The following is a 14,898-nucleotide window of genomic DNA, read 5'->3' as shown; positions in this document are numbered from 1 at the left end:
TAGGTTAGATCATTGATTAAAACATTACTTCAACGAAATAGTTAAATATATATATTATTATTAAACATTATAAACAAAATTTCGGTGGTCCTAAAAATGGCCTTTTTATAGAGTTTTAACAATAATACCAACTATTTTGAATTGGTGTATTTGGTGACAGCTTTGGTAGCCTCACTGACTGCGTGCTTAGCCAATTCACCGGGCAACAATAATCGGACAGCAGTTTGAATTTCCCGACTGGTGATTGTCAAACGTTCGTCGTAGTGAGTCAGTCGACTAGATTCGTCGGTAATTTGCTCGAAAAGATCGTTGACCAAACTATTCATGATATTCATGGCTTTAGATGAGATGCCGATGTTGGGGTGTACTTGTTTTAATACTTTGTAGATGTAGATGGCATATGATTCTTTCCTGTTTGGCTTGCGCTTCTTGTCATATTTGGCGATGTTCTTTTGGGCCTTGTCGGACGATTTTTTCATCACCTTTCCAGCACATTTACCTCCCGGAGCCATGATGGTTATTGTTTAAAGGGTGGTTGTTAACGACAAAAAACTCTAAATATAACTGTTATCGAATCACGATAAAACGATGGTATATTTAATTTACCCGAGAAAATACGTAATTTGATAATTTGCCGAAATGTAATAAGTTAAAGGGAATAAACAGGATTTGACAGAATTACGTGTTCAACAAAAATAGTAGTTTAATTACGAACAAACGTCATAACAATAATGTTGATTGAAAACAACGACGTTCGGTAGTGGTCGCATAGCAAAGCAAACAGTGTCACGTAATGTTTCCATGTGTTTAATTATATGAATTAACCCAAATCAAATCATCGTCATCATCATCAACTATCAATCAGCTGTACAATGTTATACAGTATAGTGTATAATATACACTATAATGGTATGGCCCGTTTCATATGGGCGCGTTATCATACGTGACATTGGTTAAATACATACGCGCGCCACTCCGACGATGGCGCGTTTTCTTCGCCGGTATGGCGCGTATGAACTCAATCAATGTAAACTAAAAACGCGCGTTTACGATACGTTGCGTATGATACGTGCCAATGTAAAACGGGCCACGGAAAAAGGGCCTATTATGAATTATATAATAATACGACAGTATTTTTTGCAGTACAAGTAAATTGTACTGTGCCCCTATAATAAATGTCCGACCGAGCCCTGTCGTGTGCATGTCTATGATTATACAGGTACATCTCGCGCATCGTTTATTTATATTCTATTACACTAAATATTGATTTATTATGATGATGGGACGACATTAGAATTTTCGTTATGACTGAGCGAACGATTGAACCTCGTATGAAACAGATTTGTAACTGCGGATAGAAAAACCAAATATTATACCATATTGGTATAGGCGATTACTATCGCTATCGTGGCGTGACGGACCATACTACGCCGCACTTACGACGACTTACGGTGGCTATTAGTACGCGGGTTGACCAAGACTCGGACCCCTTATTGATGCAAAGACGGTACGGGACGAGTTACTTGGAAAAAAAAATGTCAGCAGTGTCGACTAAGCTGCGGTTCCCGGGTACAGTGCGTCGGTGCAGGTGCGCAAGTTCGACGGCGACCGGATACAGACATTACTAATGGGGCGATGGTTACACAGTATCAGTACCTGTGCGGTGGCTGTCTGCAGAATACCTGCACCTCTTTTACGCCTTGGAACCCTGTCCGTAGTAATTTACTCGTGCATTCGTCGTCGTCGTCGTCGCAAAATATACAGTACATACGTCAGCTCGCCGTACCGGTACGTCAAGGTCAAAACGCACATATTAAACATGCTTGTGGCAATTTTCAGCCAGGGACAGTCAACGAGAATATATATCACGGTGACTATAGTGGCTGTATCCTGTATGATTTGAGCAAAATGTCATCGGTGTTCCACATTTTGTCAATGTACGATTATTTTTTTTCTCAATATTATATTTTTGTTATTCATTATTCTTTTAATTGTTAAGATAATAACATCCCCGAAGAGTAAACACAAAAATAAAAAATTAATAGTTGTGGTGGCATGCTATTATATAGATATTTTTCTTCTGTAAGGTTTGGTTAAAATATATTATACAAAATAAGTAGTAAGTACCTATAAAACTGAATACAAATTAAAAGTTGTCTATGTTGTTTTTTTTTAGTACAAACTTTTGAAAAGTTAAAACTGTTTTAAGAATAATGTCAAATATTTTTTATGTACCTTATGTAAGAAAATTTTTAATCACAGACTTTCAAAAAGTATATTAATAATGATGTAAAAAAATGACAATTTCATTATTACCTTAATATTACATACCTTTGTGTTTGTGAATGAATGATTATGTTTTTTTATTTGCATTTCATAAATATAAATTAAAGTAATTGTGTTGAGTAATGAAAAGATGAATTTGTTTGACTCAACTTTAATTCAATGATTTGTCGATTTGTGATACATTTGTTTGTTTATTTTCATCCAGTAATTAGTACTCAATAAAGGTAATAATAAAAAAAAAGATTTTTTCTCATTTTACAAATTTCAAAAAATATTTTATTGAAATTTTAGTAAATTGATTCCTTATTAGACAATACTAGTAGGTTAATCCTTAATAAAAAGACCAAAGATGTTATTTGTTCAAACTTCATTAATTAAATTATTATAATTTATAATAAATTCAATTTATTCCTCAATTTATAATGTTTTATGACTTTATTATATCGTACATATTATTCTGGGGGTGGGGGACTGACGAGAAGTTTTCAGTGGGAGTTAGATCCAAATCTTGCCACCATTGGTGCCGTGCCTGTATTTCCACGATTCCACTGTGTTTTTGTGATAATCCTGCCAACTGCCGAACGCTCCGTAAACTTGTATTGATTCGTATTATTGGCATAAAATATAAACCATTGCATAATTAGATAGACTTTAATATTTATACCTTTTTTTTACATAACCGTAGTACGCGGCCCACTAGCTGTGCTGTAAAATAGTAGCACAGTGGCCCAGTATGGCCCTGTATTTATGATATATTATACAATATATGTTTTAGATTTTAAATTATTATCATAAGAAGTGTCCGAGAAGCAAATTGTGGTGACGGTCATGCATCAGGAACGCCACCACGCGTGTACGACCAATAGATTATAATATATTATACGAACGCATATTAATAAATTGCAGATTTCGAAGAATTTAGAATAATATCTTTCGGTCATATTGTACCTATAAGCTATATAGTATCTGGCCTAATGGTGAAGCAACATCAAATTAATGTTATTTAACGCGTAAATGTGAAGAGTGTTTCGACATTGGCGTAAAATTCGATAGAAATATTTTATAGGTATGACGGCTGTGTACCGGGAGTGACTATACCACATGGTAGGTAAGAACACTACGAACCAATGTTTATAAATTATAATATATGATATGAGCGCATACACCGATTTTGAAAAACCAACGACGTACGTAAAATTGTGGTTCTTAACTGAAGCCGTCGGATAGGGCACGACAACAATGCTGCAGGATCAAGGGTACGATGAAGAGGAGACACGGTGTCTGGCGATAAGTCACCAACGCACGTTCTCCGGCACCCCGTGGCAGCGCCGGATAGGCAAGGTATCGGCCCACCGAGTTTTAGGATTTTAACCGGCCCTAAAAAAGTAAATGGCCCATTTTTCAATAAGACAGACATCAATTTCGACCCAAATTTTAAGTGGCCCACCGAGTTCAACATGGGTAACTCGCCAGCCCTATCCGGGCCTGCCCTGTGGTGTGACGAACTGACGATGATCGGTTGTAGACACGTTAAACTGCCTCTGGCGGCTAACCGAATGACACCCGCTTGTTATAGAATCACGTGACCCGCCGGCGACGGTGACACGGTGGCTAGCGGTACCGGGGTGGACAACGGTGTTGTATTAACGACACCAGGGTCTATTCTAATGATTTTTATGAAAAACGCATTAAATTTTCTCTACCCCTGTATCGCGGTTCGCAATAAATTATAACTTCTCTAAATGTAAAAATATTTATTAGTTAATATAGTTACTTTCAATTAATTGTATATCTAAAGTTTTTTGATAATATTAAAATAAATAAATTTGTACACATCATCTACCTAAACTACTTATGTATACTTAAAACTAATGGTTTGTGGTTGCTAGGACACTAAAAATATGTCTAATAACTTTAGATGTTTTTTTTTAATTTGTTTATCGTGAGACTACGATGTTATTATATATATTAAGTACATAATAATTTATATGCAATTAATTAGTTTATAAAATAGGATGGATTTCGTGAGAAAGTGATTGTCAGATTTCAAAATTTTAATTTCATTCAAATAAATTTTATTTAAAATGTTCTTAATTTAGTGTTTGATTAGCAAGAACGGTCGTCAAATTTTATTTAGGTATATGTTTTGTGGGAACAATAATTTATTATTATTGCTGTTTACTATGAAATAGAGAAAATATAAAAGAGTTTATGAACTACAATTGTAAAGGACGACAGAAAATTGAATTAATACATTATTTTGATTTTCAAGTACCTACAAGCTAATATTGTAATTTAAATATTCTAGTATAATGAATAGAAAGCCGATTATTTATAAAATAATTATCGGTGGAATTGAATCGAAAGAAACTATAAGGACCGCATACCTATTATAATATTATATTTATAACACATATAAATAGTATATATTATTATACTATGTTGCACATAATAATGAATGGTACAGGTACATTGGAATTAAGCAGTGTTGGCGTGGCTAAGGCCGCAGGGCCGCAAACACAAATGAGGCCCTGAGATTTTTTTTTTTTTTAGTTAGTTAATAATTAGTGGATTATTTAATTATTAACATAACTGCTATATCGAAATGAAGAAGTAAAGTAAGGACTACACTATTATATATATATATGTATAGACCGTATAGTATAGGTTATAGCCTTATAGGTACGTGTTGACTAAGGGCTTCTCAAAGATTGTCATTGGTTGGACTCTAATAACACTTTTTCATCAATTATTAATATGAACAACCTTGTTCATGAAATGAAGAAAAAAATATTGAGGTCCAAGAGGAAAATTGCAGCCGAGGCCTTTTATATGCCAGGCCGACATTAGAACTATGTATAGTATGTTCGGTGTATGCAAGTATAGGTATAATCGACTTCCGAAAAATAATCTTTAAAATAACACATATACCTAACTGGTATAATAATTTAATATGTAATATTTAAAATTTGAAAACAACACCAATAACATACACATAATTCGCAAATAATTATAAAATAGTAGGGGGTGTTTGAAAAATATAATTTTCGAACCATTTCACCAACCTCTTCACCTCGTAATATCATTATAAGATTAATAGCATAAAAATGTATTTCCAACGGCACAACAATTTTCTCAATATCACAAACAATGTTCAGAAACAGCGCCTTGCATTATACCATGAACGACAGTATGACACAAATAGCAGTTATAATAATCGTTACTAATTTTTAAAAGCTCGACAATTAATCATTACGTAACAATGCGACCGACTGCTTGATGGACACGAAACATCATGATAACGGTATATAGTTTGACTAGTTTGAGCGAGACAGTACTGCATTGCACGTACACTATACGTACAAAGGTAACGACAAACGGTAGAAAAGTTGGCGGGCGGCGATGGAACAGCCGACGAAGATGACGGAAATCAACGATACGAAAACATTAAAAACTTACTAAAGCGTTTAACGTCGAATAGGTCGCCATTAAGAGGTGGCACATTGATGCATGTCAAAATAAAAACGTGCCGGTGTACGAGTTTTACGCATTATTGCAGCAACACGGCGGAGGCTGACGAAGTGCTGAACGCAACCGGGGACGCATCATACAAATTCGGCGACCTGCAATAAAGCAGCCGATCTAAATCTCAAATGGTAATATTTGCGATCGTTCAAAAATGCAATGTTGGTGTCGAAGACGTCTCGACAATAATATATTGTAAAAGTAAAAAAATTAAACAAACAAATACCGCGTGATATGGGGTTACGGAAACACAAACAATGTTCAGCATGTCTTTGAATGCGGTGACCACGTTTAGTTGTGGTGAGTGGTGACACGGCGGTACTGAACGATATCCATATTATATATTATCCGGACTGTGGCTGTGGTGACGATATATATATTTATTATATAACAAATAAACAAAATACTGTAGTGACGTCCACTGATGCCGTGTCACTAAATAGAACACTGACACGGTACGCAGCGATCGCCGGTACAAAGTACAGGCACCGCAGCGACCGGTCTACGCCTTATCAACCGCCACCACGGGCAATTTTGACTCTCTCTCCCACACCGCAAAGGCACATGGTGGGACGGGAAGACAAGTCGGTCCGGACGAGTACCGTCCGCCGGCCGTCTCGCTCTCTTGTGTGAACACTGAACCGTCGTACCGACAACGGCGACAACGTCGCCTAGTCGTAAGACCGCGTAAAACATAATTGTGTATTTTCTTTTATGTCGTCAACACCTGACATAGTAACATTTGACAAATAGCTATTGTGTACCGTTAATTATTATCAATAATAATACATCGTAGTATCGTACAAATAGTGAATTTCGTGTTGTACTTTTATCCTGACCTGCTCACCGAGCACCTACTGCTGTAGCCGTGTCAACACATCAATTTGCATCGATATCGCCAGGTGCTCGGAATGCTGTATATACATTATACATGTTATCATGTAATCAGGCGCTTGCCTCATCGGCCGGTAATTTGCAGTAGCGGATCCAGGATTTAATTTTGGCGGGGAGGCTCATAGTCCAAAACGCAAATCTTAAATTTTTCAGTAATTAACAAATACTTACATACAAATATGTGTATTTAACTTATACCAATGGGGGGGGGGGCGAGGCCCTTCGTGCCCTTCTTAAATCCGCCACTAGTAATTTGATTGTGATTACCGGTGACCACTGCAACGCTGATCTGTGAAAAATTTCCACCCTCGTCGTAACGTGTCGCTATTACCGTAATATTTTCTATTTAGTATTATTTAGTACTGTAGTGGGAGCGGTGTCGTTAACCGCGCTTTTACAGCTAACCACCAAGCCGACAGTTTTCGGGTGTCCGAATAACGTGCGTAGTTGACTTATACCGACATGATATTAAGCAGTTTACTTATCCGTGTTTCGCAGTCATCCTGTTCGAGGACTTCGGCTAATGACAAAGGTTTTCGGCGTCGTGTACGATATTTTCGCAAACCTAATGCAATGCTGCGGGTTTGACACCATTTCGCTCGGAGGAAAATTGTGGTCAGTCTGCCAGGCACGTGGTCTGAAAATTGCTCCGGATTATAGATATATTCGAAATTATTACTATAATAGTTATAAATTATAACTTATTAGGGTATAATACATTTATTCCATACATTCACGACATTGCCGTCGGGCCCGTCCACCTCCACATTAATCAGTGCAATGACTTTTCGTGATTCGCCATTGATGAGTACCTACGATCGCTTCTATCTATGATATTATGATAAATATAACGATGATACCTACTTATCATCGATGACCTCGTTATACTAACAGTGAATTCGACGTCATCAATGTCGACTGATTGGTAGACTAAACATACAAACATACGCGTGTGCGTGTCTTGTTCCATCGATAACATTGTATCGACGATATCAGGCCATAGGCGGAAATCCATTGAAAAAGTTGGGGGGCTACGATTTTTATCATAAACCAAAGCCGTGTGGGGCTACGCCCCCCCCCCCCGAACCCCCTCATAAATAATTCTAAACAACTTAACATTGGAAAAAAATTTAACTGAACAACTGAACGAAAATATAAAATTACTGTCCAACTATTTTTTTTTATATCTGAAATTTAACAATATAATATAATTATATTATTATAATTTTTATAATTAATTCACTACAGAGCTTCAAAAAAAAAAAAATAAAACACATTTTGTTGAGCGTTTTTTATGTTTTTCAGCTTTATAACTTTGTAGTGAGTTAACGATTGAAGATAAAGTTCTGAAAATCTTCACAGCACTTCTCCTAGACAATGTGAATCTTACAAGATTCCCAATAACAAAATCTGTTCTCCAGTTTCGGTAATCTACCACGCTAAATGAAAATCTAACAAAAAATAACTATTTTTTAAATGTGAAAAATTATTAAATATTGTATTTCCAAATTAATATAATTTTATATATTTTGTTTTATTCGATAGACGATAAAACAAATCACTATAGGACAGTGTTCCGACTTAAAATTTTATATTAATTTTCGTATAAAATATTATGTAAAATATTAGGTATACAAACAAATACATAATATAAAAATTATTAGGTGTTATAAATTCTTGTTTTTTAAGAATATAAAATACACGCAAATGAAACTACAAAATTGTTATGTTTGCAAGAATGTTTGAGGGGGCTTGGTGGGCTTTTTTTGGGGGGGAAGCCCCCTCAAACCCCCTTCACCAATTTCCGACAATGTATCAGGCTTTTCGTAATGTGGCGTGTGCCACTATTCTAGCCGTCCCGGTGTGCAGCTAGCAGCATAGCTATCGCCGTTCTAGTATACAAAGTCGCCGAAATTGCGTATCCTTTACAGTGGTGCGAACGTTGGTTGCCGCCTCTGCAGCTGAAATTTCATCGATGTATGTACCTATTGTATATAATAGTATATAAACTAAGTCCAAATCTATGTGCACCAAATTATTACCAAAATATTATTGGGTAAAAACATAACAATTTATAAATTATACGGTAACTATGGTGACATAAATTACAATTTTTTTTGATAGTTTTTGTTTTTTCAAGATCTAAGATAATTTGTAAACTGTTTTTATTAGTGATATTGCTCAGATTATTAACATCATCATTCTAAAATTGGTTACAATGATTAGACATTTTAAACATTTGATTAACAAAAATAAAAATAAATACCAACTAAATTTTCATTTTTACTTGATTTTGCACTAGTTAGTTATCAATGATAACTTATACAAATCCATTATAATAGGATTAATTGTACTACTAATACTAGCACCAAAAGTTTACTTGAACATTATTCACATTACTTTAAAATATTATTTTGTAAATTTAAATTAATAAAAAATATTAAACAACCATTTTATAATTAATTTACTAACTACATTTTGAGTTAATTAAACTTACTAAATAGTTTTAATAGGTAATTTTAGTTTTGTTAAATATTAAATATAGTATGAGTATTTTACAAATACCTGTATGGATATATTGGTAAAAATAATTTAATTGTATTAAACATAATACTTAATCTTATCTAATGTTAAAATAATAAATATAAAATATTTTGACACTTATATTGTTATATATTATGACTAACAAAAACTCATTTTTCTCTTGGTAATGAATTATATTTATATGTACATGTAATGTTGTGGGTATATTAAGTACAAATAATTATTATAGGCGCACCTGCATGTTTAATGCTTAATAAATTGTGGTTGATTACAAAGGTTTTCTTGCATAACTAAAATACTAATTATTTAAATTACTGGTCATATTCATACATGTATAGGTCAAATAACAATATATGATTCTCTATATTTTTAATTTATATTATCGTGTTTAAAATGTTGAAATACATTTTTGTCTTGCAAACAAAAAAAAAAATGAAATGAAATGTCGTGACACAACTTTGACATAAAATATATTTAGCAGTCTAATATGAGAAATTTCTTGGTAATATGATTAACATTAACAACAAACGTATATCAATTTATCGAATATGATTGTGTTATGTTATATATTTTCTTGCGTCGGTATAGGAGAAATTTGATATAGTGATTGCTTTAGGTGATATATGTGAGAGTTTGGCGGCCTCGTCAGCTTTTTCGTTGCCTGCTATATTGCTATGTCCGGGGATCCACATGAAGAATATGTGTTTTCCGGCAGATCGTGCAATGTGACAGGAATTATGGATGTTTTTTGCTATATCAGTAGGGTTGGTTATATTTTTAAGGCTTGTTAATGCACTGAGTGAGTCACTAAGTATAATACATAGTTTGTCGTCGACTGATTGTGTAAAGTATCTGATGGCTTCTAGTATTGCTATGGCTTCAGCAGTGTATATTGAACATTTGTCAGATAGTTTAATTTGAATTTCGATGTCACCACATATGATTGCAGCTCCAACTCTATGATCAGCTGTTATAGATGCATCGGTGTATATCTGTGTGTGTGGTTCGGCTTTAGCTATGATTTCATTGAAGATGTGTTTATATATATAAGGGTTTGTGTCTTTTTTAGGGAGGTGATGGAGATCGAGATTGATGTCTAGAGAAATTAACCAAGGTGGCTGAAGACTGATAGTTGATGGTATGATCTGGTCTAGGTCAAATTTATCTTGTAGATTTTTAAATATCCTTGAAGGAGATGAGGATATTCCTTGTGGGGATCTATATACTCTGGCAGCAAGTAAAGTTTTCTGCTCTGCCCATCTAAGTGATAGGGAGGGTATTCCTGCTATGTTGGATATGCTGTCAATAGGACTTGAACGGAACGCCCCTATTGACAGTCGCATACCTGAGTTATGGAGTGTTTCAAGTTTTCTTTTAGGTGCTGGTGTTTCGTTGAAGAGAATAGGAATGATCCATAATCTAATTATTATTATTGGTATCGGTGATGATACATTGTAAGATCCATATAATTTAAAAAGTTGCTTTCATCACAATCAGTTTTGGTCAGTTTGTATCATCGATATCTCGGTAATGGTGTTTAATTTTTTTAGTTTTAATGCCGGAAAATAACAATACTAGTTCTGGTATTAATTAACCATATTTGTGTCATCCTGAGTTATATGTATTTTATTATTAATTGATAAAAAATATTGGTGGCCCTGAAAAGGGCCGTTTTATATCCACCAAGTTAATTTAAACCACAATGTACATGTTACAGAGCGCACGTTACTACTAATAAGGGACCCGTGTATGAATGAATGATAGTGGCCCTGAAAAGGGCCTTTTGAGTAGAACATTATGTTGAGTAGTTGAATTAGACTTTCTTTTCGGTTTTTTTGGGCAAAAGAACAGCCTGGATGTTGGGTAACACACCGCCTTGAGCGATTGTAACACCGGACAACAATTTGTTTAATTCTTCGTCGTTCCTGATTGCCAATTGCAAATGTCTGGGAATGATACGAGATTTCTTGTTGTCACGGGCAGCGTTACCAGCTAATTCTAAAACTTCAGCTGCCAAGTATTCCATGACAGCGGCCAGGTACACCGGTGCTCCGGCTCCGACACGTTCGGCGTAGTTTCCTTTCCTCAACAGACGATGAATACGACCGACCGGGAACTGGAGTCCGGCACGGGACGACCTGGTCTTAGATTTGCCTCCCTTCGATTTTCCTGCTTTGCCTCTTCCGCTCATGATTGTGATTTTAGTAGACGACTGCTTTGAACTATATCAAACACTGAATGGTCTGAGGTCTGTGAAATATGCACCTTTATAGTCAAAAACAGAGAGAGACAATCCTGTGATTGAACAGATTGAAACGTTATGACGATATTATATCACACCGTTGGCAATGTAACTGCTACTAAACGATGTCGTTTTCAATAAGCATAATAGCAATTTTTATTCATGAAGAAACTATTATTTTTATCAGACATGTACCGCTGGTAAATCCTTTTTGTTCCGTCATACCTAATAGAATTTAGCAAATAACCGTATGACGTGCCATCCTTGAGTTAGTAATATATACGGTCGTTTTATGTCATTGAACATCATTCGTGTTTGAAGTATTTTGACGTAAACAACTATCGTTTTAACAAATATCTACCATGGCTCCAGGAGGTGGTAAATCTGCAGGAAAGGCGATGAAGAAATCGTCCGGCAAGGCCCAAAAGAACATCGCCAAGTCCGACAAGAAACGCAAGCCAAAGAGGAAGGAATCCTATGCCATCTACATCTACAAAGTGCTGAAGCAAGTACATCCCGACACCGGTGTCTCCTCTAAGGCAATGAGCATTATGAACAGTTTCGTCAACGATTTATTCGAGCGTATCGCCGCCGAGTCCAGTCGTCTGGCACACTACAACAAGCGATCGACCATCACCAGTCGGGAGATCCAAACCGCCGTTCGACTTTTGTTGCCCGGTGAATTGGCGAAGCACGCAGTCAGTGAAGGAACCAAAGCCGTCACTAAGTATACCAGCTCTAAATAATTGAGCTTGTTGCTTCTACACTTTTTAAAAAGGCCCTTTTTAGGGCCACTACACATTTTTAAATTTATATTTACAACATATGAAAATTATTATATTTGAACATTTCAGATTTCAGATTTAACATTTAAATTATTAAATCAAATCTATTAATGATGATAATTTTCGTTACTTTCCTTTAATCATAGTGAGTAAGTAACGGATACAAATATCTCGTTCAGTACTTTTCATTGTATGTTAACCGTACGAACGATTTACGATTCATTATTTTATCACCTAATACCTACAATATTGATGGATCGGTTAGGTCAAAACCCTAACAACGTTATATAGTCCCATTTTCGTTTCTGAAATATGGCAATGAAACAAATGTAATATTGCAATACATATTATAGTCCAGTCAAATTAGACGAAAAAAGAGGTTTAGGTCGGAAAAATTCTCACCTAGCTGAATTTTTGTACACACCTTTATGACATCGTTGTAAACAACGTGTAAAAAGTTGACCTCGATATCATGTACGTGTTAAAGGTTATTCGAGGTCAATTGTCACGGAATTGGCCTTTTTTTTTTTAATATTTTGCTTTTTTTTAGTCTAACAATAAAAAGTTTAAGATACAAATTGTAGAGGAAGTCATTATCTACAAAATGGTTATATATATATATATCCAATTGCACTTGCGGTATACGAATTCTAACGTTTACCACACAAAATTGCAATAATATATAATATTATATAATTTAGTAAGTATATAATTAGAATATAGACGATATAGACCCACTTGACTTATTGTCAACAAAACATTTTTTTTTAATATCATCATTTTTTACGTTTTCCCTATTAGTGATCTCTCTTATCACAGTCCAAGTAATCTTATAGGACTATTTTTTTTTTTTTATAGAAGATACTTTATTATAGTAAAGCGCTAGAACCTTCTACATCTTCATATGAAACATTTTGTGCAATTATTTGTTCAATATAACTTTATATATATTCGTCAGTATGTCATCGATTTCTATATCTTTAGCAAGAACTATCGATAACGCAAAATATAGAAACTGAAATTTGTGGTGGCGGAAAAAGGAAATATATATTAATGTACTACTACTGGCGGTAAACGGAAAGGTCGATTTTGGCGGAAAACGATGACGCCCCTTTGTTTAATTTTTTTACTTTTACAATATATTGTCGAGACGTCTTCGACACCAACATTGCATTTTTGAACGATCGCAAATATTACCATTTGAGATTTAGATCGGCTGCTTTATTGCAGGTCGCCGAATTTGTATGATGCGTCCCCGGTTGCGTTCAGCACTTCGTCAGCCTCCGCCGTGTTGCTGCAATAATGCGTAAAACTCGTACACCGGCACGTTTTTATTTTGACATGCATCAATGTGCCACCTCTTAATGGCGACCTATTCGACGTTAAACGCTTTAGTAAGTTTTTAATGTTTTCGTATCGTTGATTTCCGTCATCTTCGTCGGCTGTTCCATCGCCGCCCGCCAACTTTTCTACCGTTTGTCGTTACCTTTATACGTAATGTACGTGCAATGTCTACAATGCAGTACTGTCTCGCGCAAACTAGTCAAACTATATATATAATTAGTTACCGTATCTATGACGTTTTGTGTCCAACACCAAACAGTCGGTCGCAATGTTAGGTAATAATTAATTGTCGAGATTTTATAAATTAGTAACGATTATTATAACTGATATTCAGGCGCGGATCCAGTGGTGGGTGATAGGGGCGCCCCCTCCCCCGTTGGCTGTATCAAAAATGTGTAATTTAAATTTAATATTTTGTGTTATCCTATGTAAACAGAAGATTAGACTTTGTTATATGATTTGTAACTACTACATGTTTTGATATTGAAATTTGTATATAATATTTTACTGCGAAATGTTAAAAAAGTATTTGATAATAAAAGGGTAATTTTAAGTTGTAAATAATTCAATAAAGACATTCAATTCAGCTTGTGAAAAAAAGTATTCATTATAATTTATAATTATTAATAAGAAATCATTGCATTAAGTAGTAATTACTGTTGCATGTATATATTATACATATATTATACTCGTATTTAACAGTATAGGTAAATAGTAAATATGTATATTGTATAGATATTTATAATCCGCCCCTCCCGTTTATGTAGGCTAAATCCGCGCCTGCTTCTATTTGTGTCGTTCAAGGTATAATGTAAGGCGCTGTTGCTGAACATTGTTTGCGATATTGAGAAAATTGTTGTGCTGTTGGAAATACATTTTTATGTTAATAATCTTATAATGATATTATTACGGGGTGAAGAGGTTGATGAAATGGTTCAAAAATTATATTTTTCAAACACCACCTACTAATTACTATTCCATAATTTTGTGCGAATTATGCGTATATTATTGGAGTAATTTTCAAATTTTAAATATTACATATTAAATTATTATACCAGTTATATGTGTTATTTTAAAGATTATTTTTCGGAAGTCGATTATACCTATACTTGCTTACACCGAACATATTATACATAGTTCCAGTATACCTGTACGATTCAATATTATGTGCAGCATTGTATAATAATATATACTATTTATATGCGTTATAAATATAATATTATAAATAGCCAATAGTTATGCGGTCCTTATAGTTTCTTTCGATTCAATTCCACTGAT

The 14,898-nt window shown here is 34.6% G+C and overlaps 3 protein-coding genes across 3 annotated transcripts; 1 reads left to right on the top strand and 2 right to left on the bottom strand.

Annotated features, from left to right (window-relative positions):
• Positions 1 to 131: 131 nt before the first annotated feature.
• Positions 132 to 512, bottom strand: LOC132922976 (histone H2B-like). The gene has a single exon (XM_060986739.1). The coding sequence runs from the start codon at positions 510 to 512 to the stop codon at positions 132 to 134; it is 381 nt and encodes a 126-aa protein (XP_060842722.1).
• A 10,410-nt stretch (positions 513 to 10,922) lies between these two features.
• Positions 10,923 to 11,496, bottom strand: LOC132922593 (histone H2A). The gene has a single exon (XM_060986174.1). The coding sequence runs from the start codon at positions 11,438 to 11,440 to the stop codon at positions 11,063 to 11,065; it is 378 nt and encodes a 125-aa protein (XP_060842157.1). The 5' UTR covers positions 11,441 to 11,496; the 3' UTR covers positions 10,923 to 11,062.
• A 318-nt stretch (positions 11,497 to 11,814) lies between these two features.
• Positions 11,815 to 12,388, top strand: LOC132922592 (histone H2B-like). Its single transcript, XM_060986173.1, has one exon. The coding sequence runs from the start codon at positions 11,854 to 11,856 to the stop codon at positions 12,235 to 12,237; it is 384 nt and encodes a 127-aa protein (XP_060842156.1). The 5' UTR covers positions 11,815 to 11,853; the 3' UTR covers positions 12,238 to 12,388.
• Positions 12,389 to 14,898: the final 2,510 nt, after the last annotated feature.

This window comes from Rhopalosiphum padi, chromosome 2 (assembly GCF_020882245.1).
Source record: "Rhopalosiphum padi isolate XX-2018 chromosome 2, ASM2088224v1, whole genome shotgun sequence".
Classification (NCBI taxonomy): Eukaryota; Metazoa; Arthropoda; class Insecta; order Hemiptera; family Aphididae; genus Rhopalosiphum; species Rhopalosiphum padi.
This window is presented reverse-complemented; position numbering and strand designations above follow the sequence as displayed.

Bases quoted from the DNA above. Each gene is read 5' to 3' on its own strand.
- LOC132922976 (XM_060986739.1), bottom strand. From the start codon at position 512: ATGGCTCCGGGAGGTAAATGTGCTGGAAAGGTGATGAAAAAATCGTCC.
- LOC132922593 (XM_060986174.1), bottom strand. From the start codon at position 11,440: ATGAGCGGAAGAGGCAAAGCAGGAAAATCGAAGGGAGGCAAATCTAAG.
- LOC132922592 (XM_060986173.1), top strand. From the start codon at position 11,854: ATGGCTCCAGGAGGTGGTAAATCTGCAGGAAAGGCGATGAAGAAATCG.